General features: G+C 45.0%; 1 protein-coding gene and 1 long non-coding RNA gene across 3 annotated transcripts; one reads left to right on the plus strand and one right to left on the minus strand.

Moving 5' to 3' along the window:
* Positions 1-630: 630 nt before the first annotated feature.
* cpne7 (copine VII) lies at positions 631-27,600 on the minus strand. Of its 2 annotated transcripts, XR_014121741.1 has the most exons (17): positions 27,491-27,600; positions 25,707-26,128; positions 19,642-19,824; positions 19,463-19,537; positions 17,408-17,482; positions 14,358-14,441; positions 14,175-14,264; positions 13,979-14,077; positions 13,689-13,775; positions 12,717-12,776; positions 11,557-11,690; positions 6,673-6,727; positions 5,726-5,777; positions 5,033-5,166; positions 4,263-4,499; positions 2,987-3,997; positions 631-1,115 (listed from the first exon to the last, which is right to left on the minus strand). XR_014121741.1 is itself a non-coding variant. In XM_027012481.3 (16 exons), exons 2-16 carry the CDS (start codon positions 25,878-25,880, stop codon positions 3,857-3,859), a joined length of 1,680 nt encoding a protein of 559 aa, XP_026868282.3. In that variant the 5' UTR covers positions 25,881-26,128; positions 27,491-27,600; the 3' UTR covers positions 631-3,856. The 2 variants fall into 2 exon arrangements, 1 of the variants encoding a protein (XP_026868282.3); XM_027012481.3 differs by having other exon boundaries at positions 631-3,997.
* LOC113578933 (uncharacterized) lies at positions 26,952-27,631 on the plus strand. The gene is made up of 3 exons (XR_003410809.3): positions 26,952-27,063; positions 27,137-27,266; positions 27,537-27,631. It is a non-coding gene; the product is annotated as an uncharacterized LOC113578933 (long non-coding RNA).
* The last annotated feature ends 79 nt before the right edge of the window (positions 27,632-27,710 follow it).

Genomic DNA, 27,710 nt, shown 5'->3' on the forward strand with positions numbered 1-27,710 from the left:
TGTAGGGGAAAATGTTGAATGCTACTGAGCACATGGCATAAAAAATGACGAAGTCTGGATAAATGGAGAAAAAACTGTGCTATTTTCCACAGAGTTTAATGTCTGTATAGATGACAGGCAACCCAAGCAGAGCTGAGGCTGTTATCATTCTGAATGTTTTTGAGAAAAAAAATATATACATTTTTACAAGCCCCAAGGAAAATTTCAAAGGGAAATTTTCTCTAAGTGTAGGGAGAGCTTTATCTTATAGTAGCCCTTTAATGAAAGTTTTTGTGAACTGAGAGCCTTGTATCTGCCAGGTATAAAAAAGTGGACTACAGCTCAACTGGTGTTAACGGTGCCACACTGAGTCTCTCACTGAGATTTAGTCTGCTATCTGACCATTGCTGCCCACGGTCATAATAGGAGGTGCACAAGCATGGAAGCACAGCACTCCAGGCCTGCTGGACATCATCTGTAACTCTCGTAATAAATCCACAAACCGTTCCATAAACCCCCTGCAGGCTCCAAAATGGAACAAAATCATAACAAAATGAGCTCCCTTGTGACACGACACCATAAATTACAAATCAACCATTACTTTTCTCCACACACACATACAGAACAACAGACACTATCGTGGAGTCGGTTTACTGAAAGATTTATTGGCCTTGTTGTAGGTAGGAGCACACACTAGGAGATTAGAATTGGAGGAGCCGAAGACGGATTCCACTCGCACCACATATTACTCAAAAAACCAAACACATATCAACACAGAACAATGCATGCAGTAAATTACAGCATCCAAAAAAAGGAGATACCATCTCCTGTGTCTGTGAGGACCATCCCAAAACCCATCCCACCTCCATCCAACACGTGGAGAACCGGCAAAACGATTTTCCGGCTTCTGATAATCCAATAGCAGGAATGATGTCAAGCGCAGGAAGCATACATAGAAATACATGGAAAGTCGTTGTCGTTCCTGCAGATCACTCCGTCCCGTATCTTTAACCATGCGAGTGTGTCGGCACAGAGCAGAGTTGTCCACTGCGTCTCGGAGTTGATTTCAGGGGCCATGGCAGGACTCAGACCTCTGGCACTCTCTCTCCCCCTCTCCCACTGCATATGCTGTGGGTCTAACAGGGTGCATATGCAGGTGCCACATCACATCCAGTCCACATACCACAGATACATTAAAAGGACAGTCTCACTCATCCCACCCATCTCTCTGCATGCATGAGCCGGTGCTTGGTGTTTGTGTGTGTGTGTGTGTGTGTGTGTGTAGATGAGTGTCAATAAGAGGGCCATGCCACAGAAAAAAGGCCCAGCCAAACAAAAAAACAAAAACACAAACTCAAGTAGATAAACAAACAAGGATAAGCCAGAATATGATAAACTGCAATCTGTGTATTGTACAAGTCTTTCAGCTAAGAGAGATGCCTTTCAAATGATCACCCTGCCTGAACTTACCTTTCATTACAAACCACTTGAGCATAGATGCCATCCTTTCAGTGACATCAAAGCCTACGTGACTACATTTACATTCATCCCTTCTTCTGCATCAAATAAGAGCGGTGCACCATGGAGGGGGAGGAGCCAGGAGGCCCCGCCTACTTGTAGTCCTACTTGTAATCCTACTCGGAGCTGGGCAAACTTGCTGGGCTAGTGTCGCTGTTGAGCATGTTCACATGCGAACAAACGCTTGGGATTTCGTCATCCAGAGGAAGTTTAAGGTGGCCCCAGGAAATACAAAGGCAGAAGGCAGAGGCCTATTTCATCATGGCATTTTACAGAGCTTACTTCACATGTAAAAAAGCAAAACCTGGTTTACAAAGATATGTTGGCGGGGCCCGAGGACTCTGCCATCTGGACCATCATCTTAGGACAACAATCACCATGTGCCGTGAATATTTAGGATGGTGCTATATGATTATATGCTCAAAGGTAAGCAATAAAGCATATCCAAAGGAAGCAGTTGGTCATTGACACGGAAAAATAGTTTAAAAAAAACCCCAAACTTATATTTTGGGTTAATTTACTAATGAACTTCAACCCTGCAATGTCACATATGTTATTTGCTTGTTTTGCATGGAAAACACATTCGATTAACTTTCCCATGTTAGTGAACGGAATACACTCCTTATGGGTTTGTACATTTGGTTTTCCTTTGTAGAAACCGGGATTCGGAATTCCCTCTGTAAAACGTGTGACATCAGAGTAAATACAAAGTGGCAAATCTTTCACAGCTTCCAGCAAGGAGTGCCATTCTGCTTCCTTATTTCCATCTACATTTCCTGCTTGGCATTGTTATTGCAACACAGCACTTTGGTAGTGTCCTGCTGCTGTTTCCACAGACTAATCCAATTGCTTCCACTTGGTCATATACAGAGCTAGCTATTACACCTGATAGTCAACAGTGGAGCTACAACAGCATAAATTCTTAATGCAATATGATTTTTTTTTTAACCTACACTATGAGCTAATATCAGTCGTGTGGGGGTAGGACTGAGGAAAATATTGGAACTTGCTTGAAGAGAAGAGTTTTTATTATCTTAATGGCACTTTTTACCGATATTACCGTACTGTTGGACATTTGCGGTGATAGTGTGGTGGTAAACATTTCCTCTTTAAAAACTAATTTTAAACCAACATCTATTCCCTGTTTGGCTGTGCCTGAGGTTCCACTGTAAATGCACTTATTATTACATTTTTATTTGGAGACAAATAGAAAAGTCCACTCCTTCGTGAACTTGAAAAGCTAAATGTGCTGTATCTTAATTCACACCGCCTAAACGCAATTGGGGTAGTAGCTCTATGTCCTATTCCTGTGTACATATCTTTACAAGAGGAACAGTAATTTGGTAGAGTCCCACCCACAATCCCTCTATGAGATCATGTAAAACCATGCATAGATTTCCTTCGGCGGCGAAGAAAACAGTCATACTCAGACAGGTAACCATGCACAATAATGATACTGAATGCATAACATCCCTAGGCCTCATTCTACCTTTTTATAAGGACCTGACGTTTTGCGTCAAAATGGCTATGGCGTCAGGGCTATGGCGAAGGACATTCCTCTCAGGTGTCTAGAATCCAAACACAATGTAGCTATACAACAAAAATATTGAAGAAACTGCTCATTACAAATTTTAAAAGATTGCCCATTTTGTCCCCTTTGTAGGCTCCTCTTTTCCATAACAGCAGTACTGAAATCAAACAGCGGCCCTTGATATGAAATATGCATAGTGGTCTCGGACAGGCATATTGAATCTTTCAGAGCTAATGAACATGCTATTATCGGTGAGACACATTTACATATCACATTAAGGACCCTCTTAAAATATTTTTTCTTCATATATTTTATGTAATTTCGAGTAATCAAGATTGTACACGTCCATTCTCTTCACACAATAATCCTGTCAGTAGCTGCCAAAAGCAGGGTGAGAAAAGGCCAGCGAGAAGCCAGGAGCTAAGAAGAGAAAACGGCAAGATGAGGTGAGAACAGCATCCAGGCAGGGCAGAGATGACAGAGCTGCTGCGCTATGCGGGGGGGGGGGGGGGGGGGGGGGGGTCAGGGGTCAGGGGTCAGGGCCACATGGGAGTGACCTGCGTTCCTGGTTCTCATGCATCAGACAGACAGGTTCCAGGACACTGCATCTGGATCAGGATACGATCCAGGCACAGCCTTTCAACCCCCACCCCTACAAAGTCTGCGTAAATGTATTATGTATGAAAAGAGCGGGGAAAAAGGAGAAAAAAAACCATCGACAATGTGGTGTTTGTGGCGACACCCCTCTCCGTGACAACCTCGCATGGCAACCAGGGCCGGGGGGTGGTGTGCAAGGGCCGAGCGGAGGGCGGGGCTTGAGTGGGAGAGCTAGTCTGGGGTGTTGGCGATGGAGTTGGGGGTGGAGTCCAATACGGGACTCATGGGTGGAATGGCCTTATGACTGAAGTACTCTACCACCTGCTTGGGCACCTCAGCCAGGACACACTTCGCCAGGGCAGCGGGAGCAGCCTGAAAGAAAAGAGAAAGAGAGAGAGATGAAAAATTATGGATTGAAACAATGTGGACATCATTAGGGTAGTAACTACTAGGACCGGTAATGCTACAAAACAAAAACTGGATGAGAGCCAAAAAAATATGCAGAGAAGCACTGAGCGTATAATGAGGGACTGCATATTGGTCACGATATTCTTCAGAAGCAGGTCGGCAGGCGTGCCTGTAGAGTTAAACACGCGTACAGAAGTACAGCGCTGGCGATCCAGGGAGCGGGACTCACCGTTTTGAAGTCTCTGAATGGCACAAACTGCACAATGTCCCTCAGAACGGGCTCGCCTCTCGGAGAGCGCAGGACGCCGTCATCACCGTCTAGGATCTGCATATCTGTGAAGTCGGCATTCCCCACTCCCACTATGATGATCGACAGGGGCTGGTATGAGGCGCGTACGATTGCCTCCCGCGTGTCCGCCATATCGGTCACCACCCCGTCCGTGAGGATCAGCAGGATATGGTAGCGCTAGAGGAGGAGGAGGAGGAGGAGGAGGAGGGGCTTATCCGTCTGGGTATGAGCACAGCACGCTGCCAGCCAATGGGCTAAGAGGAGATGTGCTCGGGAGATTACTGGCCCAAATATCCCTGGGGTGCAGACGGTATTGAACATGGAAAGGCAGCGTGAATTCTCCACAGAGCTCGCGTGTGCAGAAACGTGATCACCTACGGAGTGAGGGCGACTGTGGTGATTAAATAATAAATGAAGATCATAGCAAGAGAGAAAGGGCTGGAAACAGAGTCCAGAGTGTTGTGCAGCTCGAGGGCAAGCATTTGACCTTAAGATGGTACGGTGGCGTTACATTAGATGATTTAATGGAATTCGAAATTGATTTTTGTGATGCTTAAAAACTAAAAATTGTCACCTAAAGCCAATCAGTTTAAATGCAAAAATGTCCTGCTTAATTCCGTCCTTGGACTGTACTGGCAAAGGTGAGAGTCCAAGGAGCTTACAAAGGGGAACAGCAGTGTGAGAGCAGACAGGGAGGGCGAGACACTCACGGAGGCGTCTTTGATGGGCTCCTTCCCGGCTGCCTGCCTGGCTATTCTGCTGATGATGGGAGCCACATTAGTGGGTCCATAGAGCTGGATCTTGGGCAGGCAGCTCTGGTAGGCTTCTACCACCCCCTGAATTTCTAGTTAGAGATGAGACACAAAGAGAGATGGGGAGGGGGGGGGGGGAGAGAGAGAGAGAGAGAGAGAGAGAGAGAGAGAGAGAGAGAGAGAGAGAGAGAGAAAAAAAACAAGGAGAGGGAGACAGATAGAGAGAGAGGAGACAGGAATCAGTCCATGTTCGTCGCTCCCTGAAAGGTGCACCATGGGCTTTGGCAGAACGCACAAGGAAGAGCGACATGAAATGTCCCTTCCTGCGCGGTGCTGTGAGAGAGATGGAGAAGGAGCCAGATTCTCCTCAGCTCCTGACTCGTTTCTCCCCGGTTTCTCAGGGGATTCAAAAAAGCAGCCGAGAGGAGGTTAGTCCAGACCTGTGGAGATGTTCTCTTCCCTAGCAACTAAAATTATGCACATTTTAAAAACACCCCCATAGCATGAATTGCAAGCTATGGTAAATGCAACCCCACTGCCCAAACCTTCATTATAAGTGCATCAAAAGTTCATCATAAGCTTGTTCTCCTTGAGTGGTTTGGTCTTGTATGAGTTTGCAGCTCATTGATAAAGGACTATTTTTCTTTGTACCTTCACATTCATCATCCTCTGGATTGAAGTTGATGGCAAAGTCATGTGACACCTAAGTACACAAACAAACAGAAAACAAACAGAAAACCTGGTTAAACTCCAAAGAGAACAGGGCTTTGCAAGACTGCATTGCATTTATACCTAAAGACCAGCGCCTTCAGTAGAAGCCTCACAAGAAGAAAAACTCATTTTCCACAACAGAAGTTTCAAGGTCATAGCTTCAATAACAGAAAAAAAACCCCAGCAGTTCACAACAAATTCTGCAGTGGTTGTCTGCATGCAAACGTTTCTGCAATCTAAAGCAAAAAAGGGCTTATTGCACTATAAGCTTGCCACCTATGTCTGTGTCTAAAGCCAGAAGAACGGGGAATCAGGCTGGTATATATAGTGAATGGCCTCTTTCATGACATTTTATGATGTTTATGATGATAGTGGTCGTTTTATCTTTTTTTTTCTTTTTCTTTCTGTTCGCTCACACTCTCCTGCCTAGGCAGTCATGCCCTGAGCACTAGTTTGCCTTGTTCTTCAGACCTCTTCTCCAGTTAAAACGTGTCTGACTGCTCTCTGGTCTCAGTATCCAATCTGCCTAAGCAAACCTACTTGTGGGCAACAGAAGTCCTGGGACCTCACACTGTTAACAGCTAGGCTGGTTTATCTTCCAGCTGGTCTCATTTCTGTGGCTAGTCGGGTATGCCAAACCTCAAAAAAGAGCTGTGAATTAAAAATAAACCATAATGTGAGTTTCCAGTACTTTGATGAGTGATGGTCAGTGTGGACCGTGGCATGGTGGTCATCTTAGACTCAGCCTGGTGGTGAATATAAAGATGACAGGTTTGGCCCTGAACACACACAAACACCAGTAGCAGAGTGCCACTGTGGCCAGAGACATGGACCAAGAGCAGGAGACAACAGGCGAATCACCCGGGGAACGAACACACGCTCTTTACCTCATAGTTTGGTGGAATTCGTGCGCCAAAGCCCAAGGCTGAGAATCTCTTGTCACTGTGAGAAAGAAAAAAGGCAAATTTTCAATTTCTTTAACCTTCTCAGGTTTAACAGAAACATCCAAACCACCCCCACCCCTATAGCAGAGTGCAACAGGCTTATGGACTCTGTATCCAGGGCAAAACTGCTTATTCCGCTATGTCACATACTGTACATGCTGGCAGTCACTTCAACCACTATCATTACCACAAGCCTTCATCGCGCCTTGAGCAAGAGGGTGAGCGAGGGTGTGCTGTGCTCGGGGCACACGTGTCACGGGTGCAGTGCTCTGTGGGGGTCCTTAAGGACGTGTAGAGGAGACGGGGGGAGGATAGGGGGCGTCGCTCCTCTCTCAGCGGACTGCCTCTCCCCAGAAGGTAAGGGAAGCCCGAGCAAATGCAGTGGAGAGGGTACAGCATAACCCAGGCACACCGGGGAGGGGTAGTCCACTGCGCTGAGGTAGTCATGGAGCACTCTCAGAGGTGAGACATCCACAGCTCCAGACGGAAGAACGAAGACGGCTGGGGGCTGGGAGTCCCACCAGTACTGTGATACAGAGCACACGCCTGCTGCCAGGGAACATACAGAGAACATGTTTACTGAAAGAGGACTCAAACCTCTCAGTGTCATCTTCTCCCTCGCCAGCGTATGATTAGGCATGATTAACGGCTCCGTTTAAGGAACCGGGAGTATGATTCCAATCTGGGTGAAGTGAACGTTCTTCACAGCACAAAGCTTGTTAGGTGCAGTCCAGCAGATTAAATTATTCTGTTCACATCAGTAGCAGGACAAGGTTTCAGCCACTTAGAAGTTGTTGATTTTTTGCATTTTGGCTTTTTTTGGGGGGGGGGGGGGGGGGACCCGGGGTAGGAAGGCATCCATTTCTGACACCGTGCAATCTCCACTACATTCTTCATAACATCATCTTAGCCGTGGACGTTAACAGGAGTAATCAGCCGCGCTAATTTATTTACTGTAGCGGTGAGATGCACCCAGAAGAGAACTATGGGAAGCACCGTTGTTCAGAACAATCTTCAGTTTATTCCCCTTTCTCCGCCAATCCTCCACGGCTTGTTATAATGTACTTACCCTTCCCACTTACCTCATTTCAGACGCAGTTACGATAAGAGCCAAAGCTAATCCCACAAACCTCACCTCCATACCCTCATTCCCAGGGATAGGAGGATCTGTTCCCCACACCATGCAATGCTCTGAATGATTTGTTTGACAGACCCGCGGCCATGAGGAGGAATTACAACGTGGCTCGTAGCGCCCAAGAGTCGCGCTCGACCCACAAACGCGTTCTCGCACGCATGACTGAGAGGCGAACTGCTCTGACAACCGTGACAGAGAACTCCTACGCAGAACTGTGCCATCTCTGCCTCTCCAGGTTTGGCTGTCAAAACGGGTCACTGAAGAGCTAAACTCATATTTGGTCGCCATAATCCATTTGCTCAAGGGTGTTTGAACAAATGTGCAGCAAGTGCAATTTAGAACGCAATCATAGCAGTGTGTTCTAGCAAAATGTCGTACTAATTTTTATATTTAAACCCTAGTTGGCTCTTTTTTTCACCACAAAAAAAAAAAGAGTCTCTCACACATACACACACACACACACACACACACGCACGCACGCACACAGATAAAAGCTCATCACATCACTGACAGACACAAAACACAAGCTGTTGAGTCACTGTGTCTCCGGGCTCAGGCACTCCAGAGGACATCTGTCTCTCCAAGCCAGGAAGCAGAAGTGGTTTTAAAAGCCTTGGTCAATTAAGGAGAGAAACACAAGAGCTTTTCACACGCTTCTACTCTGCTCGAGAGTTTACTCACACAAAATGCACTTCCTTTTCCTCAACAGCACTTTCCACAGTTCCTCGGAGGGAAACACGCCATGGAGTCTCTAGTGGCAGCCATGGGGGGGGCGCAGTGACTCCCCACAGGAACGGCTGTGACTCGCTGCTCTAAGAGGGCTGATTCGGCATCTAATGAACCCCATGGGGCAGGGGGGCGACCCACAACGGGGCCAAGGAGGAGGCTTGCAGGGAAATCAGTCTTGAACTGCACTTACTCTGATAACAGAGCAGAATGAATGCGAAACTACAAGCTTAACGCTGACGCATTTAGATTAGTTAATTATTTCAGTCTAGTTGGTGAGTCATCGTGTCAGGGGGCACATGGGCCGTTAGAACACACACACACACACACACAAACACACGTTTAGGTACACAATAAATTAGCATGAAGAACTGAAATATTAAATCTTCAACCATTGAAGATTTAACCATGAAATATTTAATATTCAACCATTTCACTGCGAGTTATACTGTGTATGACTATGTATGTGACAAATAAACCAAACTTGAAACTTGAAAATCTTAATAATAATCAGCACATACTCATATCTTGCACAACAAACTATCATCCGAGTTCATTTAACCCTGTAATGGAATGCCATTGGCAGTCATTAATGTTTTTGCCCTTCTTTCCGCATATGCAGAATGCACTAATCAGATGGGATCTGATCCATATTTCCACCTGCACTATCCGAACAATAAGGAAGAAAGACACAGCACAGCCTGGAGGTGAGATACGGCTCTTGGCCCAGATGAACCCTCCAGTCTGGGAACCTCAGGACTTGCCAACAGACACGCAGGAACGTTCAGCAAGCCAACAGAACATGCCAGAGTATTCCCAAGGGAGTATGATTTGGGGAAAGTGAGTTTTACATTCATCTGACGCTTTTATCCAACGCAACTTACAATTATGACAGAGCACAACTTGAGCAATTGAGGGTTAAGGGCCCAACAGTGGAAACCTGGGAGTGGCGGGGCTTGAACCAGCAACCTTCAGCTGACAAACCAAGTACTTTAACCAATGAGCTGCCACTGATTTTATATGTAATGTATCTGTCTGTATCTGTCTGTAAAAAGAGAAATGTTTCATGTATAAATTCCCCAGCCATATTTTGTTTTCAATTAACTTTATTTGACGACAAACCCAGAATCAATCTTGCTTTTAATAGTGGAAAAAAAAATCAATGTCATTTCCTTTTTCATTTATTTGTGATGTTGCAAAACAATAATTTGTGAATCCACTAATACATGATCAATAGCCAATTAAATTTGGTCCAAGTAGCAACACGGAAATGTGTGGAGTGGCTGTCCACAAGACGGCATCCTGCAGTGCTGGACACGCTGAGTCTACAGCGCAGCAGCACGAGACAGCTGTGAAGACCAGCAACAGAGCTGCTAATGGGAACCTGATAAATATGGAGATTTGACTGGACAGGGCGAAATCTCATTCTCACTTATTTCTCACTTGAGTGTGGGTGGCTCAAGAGAGTGTGGGTGGGGGTTGGGAGAAAACAAAACAAAACAAACAACAACAACAAAAAGTTACTCCATCACAGAAGCATCACCATCTTCATCCGCCAGGTGATCCGCCTGGAGTGTGTGGTGGAGCTGTCAAGCCATGCAGCTGGAGCTGGACAGCCACCTAGCGCGGGTGGGGCTGGAGGCCTTCGAGGGGATCTCTGGTGCAGCCGTCTAGCTGTCCGACCTGAACTCATAGTCCATTCTTCCCTCCATAACGCCAAGTGAACACCATTCAAAAAGACAGGTGACCAGAATTAGGCCATGTTTTGGTCTGCTCCGTTAACAGGGACACTCTTCTTTTTAAATGGCGGAGCGCTTTTGTCTGGCCCTGTCACGCTGAGACAGATCTCATTACGGCCGTGTAAGATGCTAATTAGCTGGCTCCGCTGAGATCGAGTTGAAGAACCTCAACACAAAGTAAGCTAATATTAAATTAGCCACTCTGAGACCAGGACTGCCACCACGAACATCAAAACAAAGGAGGTCAGGGGAAATCAAGACTGAAAGCCCGTAACTGGAAAGGCACCGCACACAGAGTAATAATCAGTGCTCAGGCTGAGTTTAGGGCAATGCGAAGCTCAAATCTGCTCTGGGTGGCCCTCACCCAGATTACGCTGTCAGACTCGATAAGCAACATTCCTGTCTGAGACACAGACTCAACGACACGGTCGTTCTTTTGCTGTCATCTTCTCCGCTTCCTCTGTGGCCAGGTGCTGTCCAGTCCGGAAGTCTTTAATAAACTCCGGTCCGCTGGCACAGGGTCAGGCCTGGGAGCCAGGGCCTGGCAGTGCCACGGCTTATTACAACACGGCTGGAGGGGACAGACGCAGGCTTGTGCCTCCTCTGTCATCTGATAAAACAGCCCGCCAACACCTTCCAAAGCTGTCAGAGAGCTTGGAGCTCATCGAGTTGCAGCTCCAACAGAAGCGGAGATGGCAGCACTAACAGCAGTGTGATGTAGAGGCAAACAATGTCTCAAATACCAACGGGGCCTCCAGCCAAGCTAACTGGAGCTCTCCCGTGGGCCTTGCCTCCTGCTTGCCATGTGCCTGGGCTGTTTCACTTAGTCTTGTTCTGTCAGTAACAAACACTTCACTGCCTTGACACCGAGTGACGACCCGAGCTGCACAGTGCTGACCCTCTAACAGCTGCATGCGCTTTGGTTCCCAAGACTCAGCAAAGCAAGCAGTGGAGTGCATCTGTTATCCGAAGCTAAAAAAACCCCCAGCAGTATCCACCACAGTCAGATCTGATCCATCCAGTACAACCCTGGTCAGAGCACACATCCTCCTCTGAAGGTCATCACTGAAAGATCTTCCCTACATTTTATTAACTCAAGCTCAGATGATGCACAAATTCAGATCTGGGATTAGCGGAAAGGCCAACATATGGTTCCGTTTTCCACGGCAGAGAAAAGAACCCCTATGATGGGGAGCACTTCTTCCCTGAACACCATCTTGGACCTACCTGTCATAATCCTGGCATATCTCCCCTACAGCTATCAGAGCCTTCAGGTATTCGTTCGGCTGGTACGGGTTGATATAATGCAGGGAGCAGCTATTGCGTGGGTCACCGTTAGATGCCGTGAAGTCAATGGCAACCTAGAGGAAGAGACATGGCACCAGACACATTGTTAAAACGTAAAGGTGCATAACAAGTTACTGCCCGCATATGTACAAGCAGGAGTTATATTTTTAGAACTCCAGCTCAGTAAATAAGTTCTAATATGCATCGCCGCTAATAAGCGTCACTGCGGTTTCCAGACTCAAATTAGTCAGACTAAAGGCCTTCAGGGAAACCCACATGACAGACTGAAATATTGCCAAAAATGCATTCTACATGAAAATAATGCTACACAAGACTGTGCCATTTATAAGCAACAAATTAGCACTTGCGCTAAATATAAAATGCTGCACAAATGCAAAATATGCGATGTGCAATGATCCGGAATGTGTGGAATAATTACAAAGCAAATGCAAATCAAATTTAACTGCTAACCTCATTACATCACCTGTTACTGTGGAGAGACTCCCTCAGTGACTACCACAAAGTTGCATCACTATCATTATAAGCAACCTCTTGAATATAAAGAATATGATGATCTATACCGGCCATCTCTTCCTCTCCTTATGAATACTTCCTTTTTAATATTTGGATCTAGTTAGTTCCTCCTGGCATGTGGATATAAGAGCTGCAGAATGGTCAGGAAAGGGGCTGGTTGAGATTTTAATTCACTCAGGACACGGCCTCGAGCAGAACACAGCTGTGCAACAATGATCCCATTCGCATTCAGCGAGAAAACCCAAAGCAGTAGCTAGCCAGTAGGGAGCACGATAAACAGACAAATGCAACCTAGCAAGTGTTGTAACACTGAATAAACATATCATGCATATCATGACAAAGGCTGGTGTGTAATGCGAACACCAGTGATTAAAAAGCACTTTTCTTGACGCTAAAGCAGGCATCTGTTTTATTTTGTAGAGCGCACAAAAACCGAGGTGGCAGCGCAGCAATACAAGTGCTCTTATATGTAGTGAACGGTCTCCAAATAACTTTTTTTTTTTGGGGGGGGGGGGGGGGGGGGGTTAAGTTTACACAAAGATGCAATATTCCAGTTCCAAACTTACTGTAAAATGGATCTGGCATCCTCCCATAATGTAGTCCAGGAAGGAGTACACTCTGTGAAGCTGTGGGGTGAAGAGTTCAGAATGAGGTTGGGAGGGAACACGACGATCTGCCCGGCTGAGGTGCGTGTCGAGGAGGCCGCGTTATCCACAGCTAGCCTACGCTGCACAGTCCCTAGAATCTCAGCTTCATACGTACACTTAAAACGACGTGGTCTAAAAAACTGAGATCATCAACGCATGAACTGTTTCTGTAACTTCTATTAATACCCTGCCAACGTTTGGCTAAGGGAATGCAGTCTAAACAGGGAAGATACAGCTACAGTGGGAGAAAGGGAGCTTAGCATGATCAAGAAACACCACACATATAATGGCCAAGTGATGCAATGCACAGACAGAACTATTTGTACATAGTGTCTTTAAGGCTGTTCATCCCCGATGGGTTTAAATCTCTTGGGAAGATATCAGGTAAAATTACATAACAGGAGGTGGGAAAGAGAAGGTATTAACATATGACAGGAACCTGGGAAAAACAAGGCTAAAATTAATGTAATGTAGTGTAATGTAACAATGTTTTATCATAGTACAGCAGGAATGAAAAATATCTTTTTTTGTTTACACCCACACACAAACATACACTCACCACACACATCCAGGTATGTACTCTCACTCCTATGTACACACACGCACAAACACGCACACACAGAAATGTTAAAGAGAATTCTTGGTTCTCAGATACCATGAGCGTGTATTCGTTATTAACACACTAGCACAACAAGGTCATAGCAGACAGGAGCAGCTCTGTGAATTAAAAGTGCTCCTTTTTAAAATGACGTGGAAAGACACAGCATTCAACTGCCCCCCTGGTGATTTCTGAACCTGTTTCTCAACAGATATTCACCACACACCTCCATATTAATAAGACGTCAACGTTTACACATCAGCTTTCAGCGTGACAGCAGCCGTGGCTCCTACCTTGAGATCAGTGAGAATGACCAAGCCAGAGTTCTTGTAGTTCTTCTTCTTTAGTTTGTATTTGGGGTTGACACATTCCCATGTGACCTTGGAAAGGAGAGACAGAAGACAGGCTAAGCCTTGTCAGGGATACTGCAGTGAATTCACATTTAATGTGCACACACACACACACACACACACACACACACACACACCATTGCTATTGCATTTTTTATCCACTTTTTCTTCCCTGCAAGAGAAAAAAACCCCATCCGTGACGCACAGCGATGCTAGGTCATTCTCTCACTGACCTTGTTCCCTGCAGATACTTTCTGCATTTCTCTGAATGTGGCATAGAACTCGCCGATGAAGTCGTGCTTGCCCCTGGAATCGTAGTCCCACACTAGGCACTGCGAGTCGAACCCAGAGCAGTTCATTCAGAAACATTAATCAGCATTTTACTTATTTGTTTCTCTTATTGTTGCTAATTCGTTCACATTCACGCACCCTTAATTTCCGGTCCTCATCACAGCTGCACAGGGAGATGAGAGAGACTTTAAATGGCTCCCATACGGGATTCAGGTTGTTCTTAATTACCTGCAAGAAATATTAATATTTTACGTGCGTGCAGGGAGCTGAGTAACAATAAGAAAAAAATATCTAATTTTTCAGCGAAGCGGTGCAGCTCACTTCTGTCCTGTGTATGAGCTGCTCCGTGCCGTCATCGTTGACCCGGTATATCTCCAAGAATGGGTCAGACTTGCTGAAAACATCCTAAAACACAGGTGCACAAGTCAATGTGCGGTGGTTTGGCAAAGAATTGAGTGGTTCAAATTAAATGGCACTTCACAGTAAGAGCCTCTCAGGTAGGACCGTGTGTGGCTGGAAATTGAATATAGTCTGAATATAGATATAAGATTGAATATAGTCTGCTCCTATTTGTCACAGCTCAGTGCTGGGTGTGCTGGCTCTGTTTTTTTTGCTCACAGCTGTGACCAATCAAATCAGGAAAACTGATGCAACGCAATCATTTGACATGAGGGTTTGAGCCAGCGCTCTGAACATAGCCTTGGTAATCAATCAAAAAGCTGGGGCAATTGATTCTGGAACTCATAGAGTGCATGTCCATAAGTGTATGACAAAGGACGGGAGAGGACAGGGTGAGAGAGAGAGAGAGAGAGAGAGAGAGAGAGAGAGAGAGAGAGAGAGAGAGACAGGAAGAAGGAGGTGAGTGTGAATGAGCCATTTAGTATCCTCCTTTTTCCCCCACTGCATTAGCCTGATATATCCCCCCAGCGACAGCAAAAGAAGGAAGTAGCCCTCACTATCTGGTTGTCAAGGTAACATCTCATCGGCGGTCTGAGTGCTGACTGATGCAGATGAGTGGCTTGTCGATGTTTAGTCCCAGTCCTGGACTCAAAGCACCGTCTTCTGGCACTCCGTGTGCCATGTTCATCAGAGGATTTTTAAAATTCAATCCACCATCCTTCATGCTGCGTGAGAAGGTCTCAGACAGCATTAACCCCAAAGATCCCAAAAGTCGTAATGACATCATTAGGGGAGAATTTTACGGCTCATTTATCTTCTCATATAATCCGTGGTCTGATGATATAGTCCTCGGCGCAGTCTCTAAAGACACAGTATTTCATTTGGGTGACAGTGAGGTATCAGGCAATTGAAGCACCAAGAGGCAGGTGTGCTGAAAAATGTCTGCTTTATCTCTTATTGAGAAAAACAGCAAGTAGTGTAAAGTGCTTAGTTCTCTCCATTCACGATTCCTATCCTCCTTCTAATCTATTAATAAAATTCAAATCAGATTCTTGGGCTTCAAAACAAAGATAACAGACCATGTTAGGGAAGCAATAATCACGGCAATTTAAAACCGAACCACTAATGCATCCATTCTGCTTGAGAATAATGGCAGACAGATCTGATCCAAAGATTACACCTCAGCCATTTTTCCACGTAGACATGAAAAAGATGCCATCTTGAGTCTATAGCTCATTTCCTTTGATTTCTGGTGAAGCTGCGATGGCACGACCAGTGTGAGCTACACACCACACATGGCCAGAGACACGGAGTTGCCTCCATTACGTTTAGCCGAGTCATTACTGTTTCACAGAGATCCCCACTAAAGAGGATTGATCAGCATCAATAAACATAGTAAATGACTGTTAATGAACAGCCTATAGACCACAGAGCATAATCATTGGGCAAGTGATGTAGTAACACACATCCTCAGTAGTAATGGTGCTTCAGCCATGTCAGTAAAAAATAGCTCACAGAGAAAAGGTTCATAGCAACGCTGAACAACACCCAACCTGCAAAAGCATTATTAAAATAACACAGCTGACAGCAGAGGTCACAGACAAGGTGCATATGGATTTATTTTTATTTCATCACAAAATCTGATTTAGGGCGCCTCGTCGTCTGTCAGGCAAGCCGAAGTCAGCAGTCAGAGGGAACCAGATGAATAGCGCATGCAGGCTTCATGTCTGCTTTCATGATCAGGTAACACAGCAGCTCGGGGTGTATGACACACGCCCAGAAGTCGTGAGGTGTCTCCAGTGGAGAACAGGGGTCTCAGCTCAGTACGCGCCCAGAAGCCCTGGAGACCCACTGGTGGAAGTCAGGCTGGATCAGATTCACAGGAAGTTGTTCTTTCTTTAACCTGGCAGGGGTTTGCGTGTGAGTGGCATTCCATGTTGTGAAAGCGGAACTCTGTCTGAAGACTGACGTGGGCTGCCGGCCTCAACCACCGCTCTGACCGAGGAGCGCATGACACGCTCTCTCAGACATGCTGTAAATTCCAAAAACAACTTCCTGGCTTGCCTGCACGTGTCAGGAGAAACCGGAGACAAGAACTGCATCCGTGGGGTCTCGGAGTTCAAAGTGAAGAGATCAGCGATCTGTTGAGGTTATCAGCATGCTGTCACTCCATCTTGTTGGAGATGCATGAATTCAGACAGTGCAATGCTTAAGTGAATAAACAAAGCGCTGCATTTTTCACAACAGCAGCCCCTCACACACAAACATGACCCCAGGCAAATCGAGTGCGAAATGGCAAAATGTGAGTGCAAGAGCAAGCCGGCATGAAAGAGTAAGAGAGTGAGAGAGAGTGGAGTGGAGTGGAAAACACATACATGGAGCAGGAAGAGAGCAGCAGAGAGAAGGAGACAGATGCGACCCGAGCAGAGAAAGTGTTAGGAAGAGGGAGAGAGAGTGTCGCACACAGAAGCAGACACCTGCAGACAGCGAAGGGCATGGAGATCTTGCCCCTGGGACTCTGGGTGGCCCCACAGAGAGAAGCAGTCCTTTGCCCTCGCACGGTACTCGCATGGTACTCGAACGGTACTCGCACAGCCCTGCTGCTCTCTGCCCAGGGTTGCATCAGAACTCCAGGCCATTAGCATTACGTGAGGCACAACAGCCACAGATACCTGTCTATTTCCAGACACAACAGCCATAATGGCTATTAATTTGGTTCTAATGGAGTATCATAAACTTCAATCAGAGTCTATTAGGCTTCCTTGTAGATTGAAAAGACTCTTTCTGCAGTGCAACCAGCCCAGAAATCAGCAATCAGATGGGGGGGGTGGGGGTGTGAGTGAGATCAGTCGCCTCCAAAAGCCCAACTGAATAACAAAAGGGGTTGAGGATAAAATTGCAATGAGCAGGTGTTCACCCACGAATTCAAGGCGCAGACTTTTGAAGTCAATTTGACAAACACGTTTTCTTACCTTATCATCCAACTTCTTGGCACAAAAGGAGAGCTCAACGTATCCATTATTGCCAGAAATTTCTTCTGCATGAATCTTGGGAGGGGGGGGGGGAGGAAAACCCAGGGCAGTTTATTTAATACTCTATGTGCATTATATATTTAGCTAGGTTGTAAGCCATGTGGTGGAGATGTAACCTTGTATATTCTTCAGATACATCGTGAGAGAGCAAGCTTAAATCACAGTGCCACCGCTGCATTAATGAGTAGTCAACCACAATCATTGGGTTCCCAAAGGCAAATGGTATTCCTCTGAAAGGATTAACCTAATTCTCTGTACTCATTATCTCTACTATATGAATATATAATATATAAAAAAAGTAAATAAGTAAAGCAAGAATTTAATAACACAACTGCATAACTGTTCCAGCTGAAACTGACAGACTCCACTGACATAAGTCCCACACAGTAGCTGCAACAGAACTGGACTTATTTCTGTAACAAAATGGAGGAAGTATAAGGATTGTGCTGCAACTGTGCCATTAAGATGTATAAGAACTGCAACAGATTATGGATTATAGCAATTAATTTGGAATAGATAATGGATTATAACAATTAAACACTCCTAAAATTAAGAACAAGTAGTTCTTGTGATATAGGCTAATCATCAGGTACAACAGCCCCTAAAATCAAACATTTATAACAGCAATCTGAAACAGAGGAACTAGATACTATTTTTAGTAAAATGAATTTTTTTTGAAGGATTAAGAATGAAAATGATTTGGATTATTCACATGAAGTAAAAGAGAGTGTCAAAGACTAAAGGAGAAATATTGTTAGAGAAAAAAGCACAAATCCCAGGTTCCACCAGAGTCTTTAACATGGTTCCACCACCCCACTGTCTAGTGATATTTACTTTGTGTAACTTTTAGAGAGAAGTACAGAATGAGCAAGAGAGCAAGCAAAAAGCAAGAAAGTACTTTCGTCAGCAGTAATTTTCATAAACCCTTCTATAACTTGGAGACATTTAATGAGGGAGAACTTCGAGTCTATAGGTCATTAACATGCATGTTCAAAAGACAGGAAAAGGCCAACTGCCTTAAACAGGTCAAGTGCAAGCTCTGTGATTGGCTGAGCCCAAACAGTGAGGGGGGGTCTTTCATGCAGCGTCTTCGCAGATGAAAATGGGAAATATTTTATGCTTTTTACAGATTTTTGCTGAGTGTGTTGAGTGGGGTTTTGTTACAGAGGAATCGGGCTGTGCAGAGGGGAAGCCATTTGGGACTGCCGAATGCAGCTGTGGTCAGAAAGTGTTATTGATATCATGCTATTTTTGGAAGCAAAACAAAAAAGGGCAGATTATAGCGTTAATATGCTATTGCTCTCCACCTGTCTGAAGCTGGAGACATCTTAAGAGGGTACTATTTATTCCCAGAAATATATTTATTATCTGTATAAACAAGGCCTCTGGCCTGAAAAGAGTTATAGATCTGTAGTAATGTTTTTTTACAGCCACTGCAATCACAGGGACTTGCGGCTTCTGTGCCGCAACACTTGCACTCCCATTCCAACTTATTAACGCATTAGTTAAAGGAGCCAGTACACCTTCACCAGGTGCGTTCTCTTCTAAACGGAGCGCACGCATGACAGATGGTGCTTGATCCTTTTTTCCCCAACTCCCAACCTCCTCCATCGTTCTCTGGATAGATGAGACACTTAAACTCTTATCAGTTGTTTTGTTTTTGTCTCTTAGCCATTCGCAGTAATCTGCTTGTATGAATTAATAAATCAAAACCGACGAAATTATAATTACATCTGACGCACTTTCTGAGGAAAAGATTTATACCTCTATAACAGAACAGAAGTAAAATGACAGAGACTGTTCAGCATATGTTGATAATATTAATAACAATAATCTTAATATAATGGCAGCTGCTATATATTGCATCTAAACTGACAGCAGTTATAGTTATATATATATATATATATATATATATATATATATATATATATATATATATATATATATATATATATATATATATATAAAATACCATAATTGAAAGCTTTAACTTACTGTAATTGTAGATTTCCCAGCATATTTTCCATATTTCAATAACAAAGGTTTCATCATCTTCTTCTGAGCTACTATCTGTTGACAGATTTTTTTAAAGCACTTATTTAAGGTGAACACAAAAAAAACAAAGTTAGGGTTTACTGACAACATACATGCAAAAACAGAGGATGACATCTCACCTGTCCAAGTGTGCATTCCACACCACCCAGGAAGTCGTCGTCACGCGTCCCAATGCTGTGGGTCCCGTGAATGTCATAGACCTCGAAACGCAGTTTCTGCACCTCCTCGAAGTAGTAGTCCAGCAGCAGCACCTTGGCGAAGACCGGGTTCAGGTTGCTCTTGATTACCTCCGTACGATCCAGCTGAGAGACGGACAGGACAACAGTGACCGGATCGCTCAGTTCTGCCAAAATCAGACCCATTGCCACACCAGCTGCTCCGACGAGAGCGGATCTGTCCTGGTGAATGCTAAAGATTGTGGCTAACTGGTCTGTTTTAAAACTATGCGCCTGAATGGAGGACACTGGGGATACCAGGAAAATTAGGATTTTATTGCTCTCATATTCATGCACTTTTTCATGATTTTTAAATTGACTGCTTACTTTAGATAACACCAGAAATGTCTCACTATAAATTATATTTCTTTATGGTTTAATGGTTTTGCTATGCTGTGACTGAGGCCTGAATGTTAAGGTCTCTCTCTCACACACACACACACACACTCACACGTTGAGTGCCACACGTAGACATGTACGAACACAAACACACACCCAGCTGAGATCATGCCCTTACTCTCGCTACGGGTTTATTCATGCATCAAAGCTCCTCCTTCACCTCCATCACCCTCCGCCCTCCTCCGCCATTGTTCACATGAGCATATGGAAAAATCACCGAAGCATGGCATCATTTTGAAGTAAACCTGTTGTGCTAAATCCTTATTCCACACTTACTCTGACCTTAGTCTGAGAGGGTATACGACAGCAAAGCTACTCCTGCATTTTCAGTCAGCATGTAATTCGTCACAATATGAGGAATATAATCTGAAAATAGCCTGAGTACGGCGAGCCATTTGTAACATTAACAGACAGACCTCCTTATTACAGTTCTAGAGTGGACAAACCAGTGTTGCAACAGGAATAGAACAGCACGTGGAGAGAGAGAGAGAGAGAGAGAGAGAGAGAGAGAGAGAGAGAGAGAGAGAGAGAGAGAGAGAGAGAGAGAGAGAGAAGGAAGAAGTCCTGCCATCTGTGCTCTAGCCTTGGTCCATTTTAAAAATTATGCATGCAGGATAGAGAGAAGCAAGTCAACTTGGCCGTCAATATCCAAAGGGCCATCTGATAGGATCATTTACCACCTTCGCAGCAGTGAGGCTTGGTAATCAATGCCTGGCTAGGTAATCAATCTCATTAACAATCCTTGACGTCTCTGTTTTACACACATCAAGAAAAATGACACCTCTCCATCAAGCCTGTTAGAGTATGAGGGCTTCAGTTCCACAAAGCCACCTCTGCTATCCTGGATACCTTCCGATACGTGTGGCATCCGCATTATGTGATGGCTCTAAGCCTGTCAAATGTTCTGCCATGTCAACTATGCAGAACTCGGGAGACATATTCCCAATACACAGCCTTAGGCTTCTGCGAAAGATCCCACTGATAGGAGAGTAGGCAGCTCAGGAACAGACACGAGGGCAAAGGAATGGTGGGTAATCTGGCTGGATCGCTGGTGAACCAGAGATTACCACCCACATGAAGCTAAGCGAGGTGCAGGAATGGAAAATTAAGCCCTACCAATACCACTGGGTGCATTCGCAAAAAGGCACCAGGACGTCTTCTAAGACCGAAGGGTTGTGACTGAAGAACTGACCGCTACTGTAAAATTTCACTCGTGAAATGAAACTGCTAAACCGTCCAGCGTTCGCCAGGGTCAGGACTTGAGCCGGAGGGCCTTTACCATCCATTTTACTATTCCCCTGTTTTGTGTAGTGCTGAATGGGTCGTAGTGGAAAGGATTTGACATGCGGAAGCCAGAACCACGCCGGAGAGAGTTCACATGCCATATTCCCATTTGCTGTGAGGGCTGTGTACAATAAGTATATAAATAAATAAGTGACTGCAGCGGAAACGGGACACAACATTTGTAAAACAGACAGGTGCCTTAGTCAGTTTCCTTTATAGGGCATGTAGTAACACAAATGTATTAATAGCAGTGGAGGGACGAGGGAAAATAAGGGACTTATAGAAAGACAGAGCAAGAGAGGGAGAAAGAGAGATAGATGGGAGTTGTTTGCCCCTCTCAATTTAGCATTCGGTATTGATTTGTATGACAACGGTGCTTCCTCAGTGAGAGGTCAGAAAGGAGAATGGTAGACCGCTTAATGGGTCGTTTTGTCTCACCCAGCACCACCCACCCCCGCGGGCAGCGGCAACGAGCCCACGTCTCTGACATCACACGGTCCACTCGGGGGCCGTAAACCAACGTGAGCCCGCCAGTCCCGTGCGGTCTTCATCACACGCTAATTCTGCTCGGGTCCTTGCCGCCTGCCCTCTTCGCCGCGTTCTGTTTGGCGACATCTTCACGGGGCCTGACCGCTGCGCTGTCTGCCTCGCCCGGCGTTTGGCGACGCCACAGGGGTGAGCGCAGTGGCTCACGCGCCCACAGACGAGACGAAGACGCGAGGGCTCAGCATCCAGACCTGTAGATGCAGCAACTGTAGGCCTATGACGGCATAATCATGGATTGTGAACAACCCAAAGCACCACGTTTCACACTGAGCGGACTAGTGAGGTGACACGTAAACAACGCCTGCATACAGTGGAACTTCCTCTGGTTCCTTTGGACCATATACACTAGCTGGAGCAGTTCACCGTATAGAATAACCATATGGCTCTAAGATACCTTGCTTGTTTGCAGAGAAAAGAATATATCAGGGTGTGCAGAATCAGATGCGCGAGTGCATATGATCGCCAACATCCCCTATCCCAGGTAACCAGAGAACATATACTATGACCGAAATAAGCAGACATACATTTCTGTGTAGACCGGATTGATTGAGCCCTCTCGCCACACAAGTGTAAACTGATACACCAGGCCTTAGCACTGCAGACTGGTGCATTGTAACATGGGGCAGAGAGAAGTAATCCACTCTTTTAATCACTGAAGCACACATACATACACACAATTCTTTCCTGCTGCTAAGAGAGGAACTTTAAAAACAATAGACGAACAAATAAACAAAGAAGTACAAACAATACTAGTTACACCAAACACGCAGCCCCACTCTCAATGCAGGTCTCTCAAGGCAGTTATCTCTGCAATGACTCCACTAATAGACCTTTAGGAGCACATTCAAAGAGCATTACTGTGCAACACTGTTTCAGAGTGCTCTCCCCACCCAAGCCCAAACCCCACGGTTTCTACCACTAGCTCTACTCCAGTCACAGCAGATCAAAAGCTCGGAAGAAAATGAAGCCAGGCTGCATAATAACAACAGTCATCTGCTCTGGACCTGGTTACAATAAACAATCAAATATTAAAACAAAGCAGCGACATAAACATGTCTTAATTCAGAGCTACCAACAACAAGGGTGTAGAATGTATTATGAATGTTTTAATGATGTTTTATAATGCTATAGAATGTTTTATAATGCTACAGAATGTTTTGTATAATCCTATAGAATGTTTTATAATGCTACAGAATGTTGTTATAATGCTACAGAATGGTTTTATGCAATAATCAAATTCCCTGCTTGTTCCAATAAAGGAACATATACACTAGGAATTGTTTATATCAGCTATTAGCTGATGGTTCCATCACTCTATCACACCTAATTCAACACAGGAGGGGTTTGATTATGTGATAAGTTGCATCAAGTGTTACAAACAAAGGAAAACACTAAACTGTACAGTGCCCAGCAGGACAGGAAAGAAAGAATACTATTATCAAATGCAATTTGTTTCCTTATCATTCCTAAATGACGGTTTCCAACATCGCCAACTAAACACCAGAATGTCTGGGGGAAGAATGACATTGTCAAGAAAGGTGTTTTAGTAAAAGGCTGACATGATGTGAGAAATGTCATCGTTTGGTGTTCCAATGATGATGGCAGACACCATCGTCGGTGTCTGTTTTACATTCTCCTAAGAATCTCCAACATTGATTCGAACTGGACTGAAATTCTGTGGCCGAGAGGTTTGCACTATTTCTAGATTCAGGACATCACGAGCTGCCTCTCATTGACTCATTGACTCATTATTAATATTTCTGTTCATTTGCGGCACTGGAGGAAAAAAAAAGAAAGTAAGAGGACCTGTTTTTTTTTCCCAAAACACTTTTGTGCAATTACGCCTGAGCTGCTCAATTATAAATGATGATGCAGTAGCCACATAATTTGGTGCACAAGCAATTCCCTCATGGCATTCTGGGTCATTTTTGTTTAGGAGAGTTGCATTTGTCTGCTAGATTGGATATTGGCTATCTGGCCACTTAATGTTCTGCTGTGGTGCAATTAGTTGAATCTATTCCCCTGTTTGTGATTTCTGTCTTAACAAGGAATGCTGTTGTCCAGTCGAAATAATGACATGGACTGGTTCTGTTGCAATCGCTGTATTTTAAGTTATGGGTAATACATCAAAGCATTTCCAGGTTATGCATTCATGCTAAAAATTAATCCACACAAGCTTGACTTCCAGTCGACTGAAAACAGTGACGGTATGTTTGGAGATGAGAGTTTTGAAAACGGAGCCTTAACAGTAATTAAAATGTCTCCCCAGACGTTAGAGAAGTAGACAAAGGTACAAACCTTGTAAGTCAACGTGTGCTTTAACTTTGCATTTTATCTAGTTAGTTTTTGCACCTGCAAAAAGGGACTGAATAATTGGATGTTCCCACTAGTTAACCAGCAACATTATCTACTACTTTGTAAAACTGGGAAACCATGGTAAGTTATTATGTAAAAGGTTGCTATCATGGACTTTTTGTGTTATATCTCCAGATACTGTACGCATACACTCCTGCCTAACACTGCACTCTGCTGGGAGGTAATTTGCATCCATTATAAAAGATTTCAACCCACCACTTTTTAACAACTCTGTGTTGGCACTGTCAAAATTAATCATCCTCACACAGTGCAGAAAAGATAATGAATTCAGTTATAAGCAGAGAAGGAGTTGTTCTACACAATTAACATTGTTCCCATTTTAGTCACACTTCCATACGTTTTTACGAGCTCGGAACAGGAATGACGGAAATGCATTAGGCACTGGAAGGAAATTTTAAGCACTTGAGAGTGGAAAGTAGCTCAGAATGTCGTCTCTTCCTGGTTGGACACGGAGACTGCATAAAAATGAAGCTGATCTCTTCGTCAGTCAAACATTAACTCATCTTCCTCTCTTCTGCACACACACAACAGGTGCAATTGATGCGACGCTTAGTGATAGCTTGATGTGACACAATGATATTTCACTGGCATGAACACCAAATTCAGACAAGCGCTGTGAGACAAATTGAGGCACAGGTATATGTAGTTGTGGGCAGTCTGCTCCGGAATAGCCTGTTTCACATGAGCACCTCACAAAATGGAATTGGTATCGAATGAAAAAACAGACAGAGCAGCTCTGCTGTGGGTGAAACAGGTTCCTGTCTTCCAGTGGCTTCATGCTGTTCTCTGTGATGTGTTACATGACACAGCTGTTGGAATAATGGGGCCAGGATTAAGACTGCATCCCTCAGCCTGACACTCTTGTTGACAGCTCCTTCCTTAACTCACAGGGCTGTCTTCCAGCTAAGGCTGTGCTTTCAGATAATGTTCTCCTTAACCTGACTTCTTTTGATATGCAAAAATGTGGGTGGGCTTCACGTTTCTTCTCCAGCACTGCTGGGGAGTGACAATGCTTCCTCCAGATTCATTCACAGAAAGCACATACACCTCTGTGGACACATCCATGCATCCACCTGAGGTGGACCTGCCATCAAAACACTCAAAGACCAGAAGAGGAGCCCTGTTTTACAGTGTGAGGCAGCTAAATCTATTACTTGAATTAATTATTAAAGTAAACCACATGTTATACCCCCTCTAAGGTAGCCATACATCAGGGGTTGAACTCCTTATACTCTTGGCTAATTAAAATGCCACTAGAACTTAGACAAACGTGAGACAAACGTGGCTTCATGATTTAATCATGACCTCAGTCACCTTTAGTTGGCTGTATATCCTTCACAAAGAGGGAGACCTCGCGCGCTTACCTCAGTCCACTGTCCCTGGGCCTGGACCATGAGGATGACACACGGGTCAGACTTGTTGAGCGTGTCTCTGTCCAGCAGGGACTTGCAGGACACCCGCAGTTCCACCTTGGTGACACAGGCGGCAGGACCGCCGATGCCGGCCACGGGAGAAGTCGCTTCCTGAGACTCGCTCATTGCTGCTCGGCGTGGATGGACAACAACCGATCAGTGTTTGCAGACGCGGCCGTAGGGATCTTTCACTCTACAAGGGAGCAGCTCTCAAGCCAATTCAAAGACCTTCACTTGGTAAACAAGCCAGAGGTGTGGTCATCTCGTTCTCAGGTTTGCTGTGGTTGAAGTGAATGGACTCAGAACTAGCATATGGAGAGCTTTAGGTCTCAGAGATGCATGAGGTAGCTAATGCTACCCTCCACGGTGAAATCCTAAAGAGGAAAAAAACACAAGTATGATTCTGTATGCTGTCTTAAAATGCCAGACCTTTTTGCTTTGACAAATAATTGCCAAATTACTATTACATTGCTGAAGCAAAAATCGGTTTTAATGTTCATGTTATTGAGTACTTTCAGATTAAATAATCATTTTGCATGTAAAGTGACAATTCATCACTAAACTCGCATTGAAAGGTAACCTGTATGGCATCTGCCTTAAGGAGATGCTGTCATATGAATATCTACTTGTAAAAAAATGAACCAAAAAAAAAAAAAACCCGAAACAAAAATGTGATTGCAGACAGATGTATAACCACACAGAGGTGCTTTGAAGACGAAACAGCAATGTGAATCTTAACTAATGCCTTTACCGTTGCCTGGGCGGTTCCGTTTTGTGCCGACAACAAATGCCAAAATGCCGTTTCACTTGACCGTGCTGGTTGCCATGTATGCTGCACAACAGCCTTAATGACTAACCCTTTCATTTTGCGTCTCTTTATAGCTACTGTCAATAAATCGGCAACGTCAAAGACCCAAACCCGCAAACGAAGCAGCCAGCAAACGCGCGTGGTTGGATTTCAGCACCACAGCGCGAGGAAAGCTACTTGGCTGTAGTTGCGCGAGTTCGTTGAGGATACCGAGAGATCCAAGTTTTTATTTGCTGGGGTTTGGCGTTTTAAGTAGGAAACGGCATTCGAAAATCCAGAATCGCACGCCCAAACTATAAAAACACAACAAGACACAAAATGACAAAAGAATACACCCCCCCCCCCCCCCCCCACTACATGTCCAACGTGTATTGTTGAAGTTTGCGCATTGATCGAGCTCGAGCATTCCTGATCATTTCCTCTGACTGCGTTCAAACCGCTGAAGGCTTCAGTCTTCCTCGCTGTCACTTGCGGGGCTATGAAAGCAGTGACGGCTAAACGGTAAATTACGGCGCACACCCTGCTCGCGCTTGGCTTGGCACCTTTTTCTGAGGACTTTTTCTTCCTCCAGCAGCTCCGACCGACCGACCAGTGCGGCGCCACTTATTACGCGCAGCCCGCGTGCCGGAACCGGGCGCGACTGGGTCTCCGCCTGGATTTGGATTTCAACTTCGCTTCGTGCTCATGGCCAAAGTCATTTACCGGTGAGTTAAACAGTACTATCCGGGACACGCGCCACTTAACGGCGAGCTATGCCAAGAAATCTCAAGAAGCCAGTCACTGATAGTTGTTAAACATTTGCAGTGTGCGCGTCGGCTCCTCAGCCCGCACAACGGGAAACCGAACCGAATTTAAAATTCATTCTTAAATCTTTGAAATAACACAGGGTAACAGATATATGAATATGTTCGTGGGAAGTCACGCTCACCTCCTGCTGACGCTCTCGGTGTATTTAAATCTTTCCTCCGCCGCAGGTAAAATGTTCCGAAACTCGGGCGCAGTCGCGAGCAGCGGCGGGGACGCAGGGCGCGAAAGGGAGTGAGATGCGCCCCAAAGCGCTTCTGCCGACGTAGAGGAGGAGGGCGGGGAGGGGAGGGGGGGGGGTCATGTGCCGTCATATTCCGCTCGAGGAACATAAAGGCACGTCA

Source organism: Electrophorus electricus, chromosome 3 (assembly GCF_041902795.1).
Source record: "Electrophorus electricus isolate QZ-2024a chromosome 3, ASM4190279v1, whole genome shotgun sequence".
In the NCBI taxonomy this organism is placed as follows: Eukaryota; Metazoa; Chordata; class Actinopteri; order Gymnotiformes; family Gymnotidae; genus Electrophorus; species Electrophorus electricus.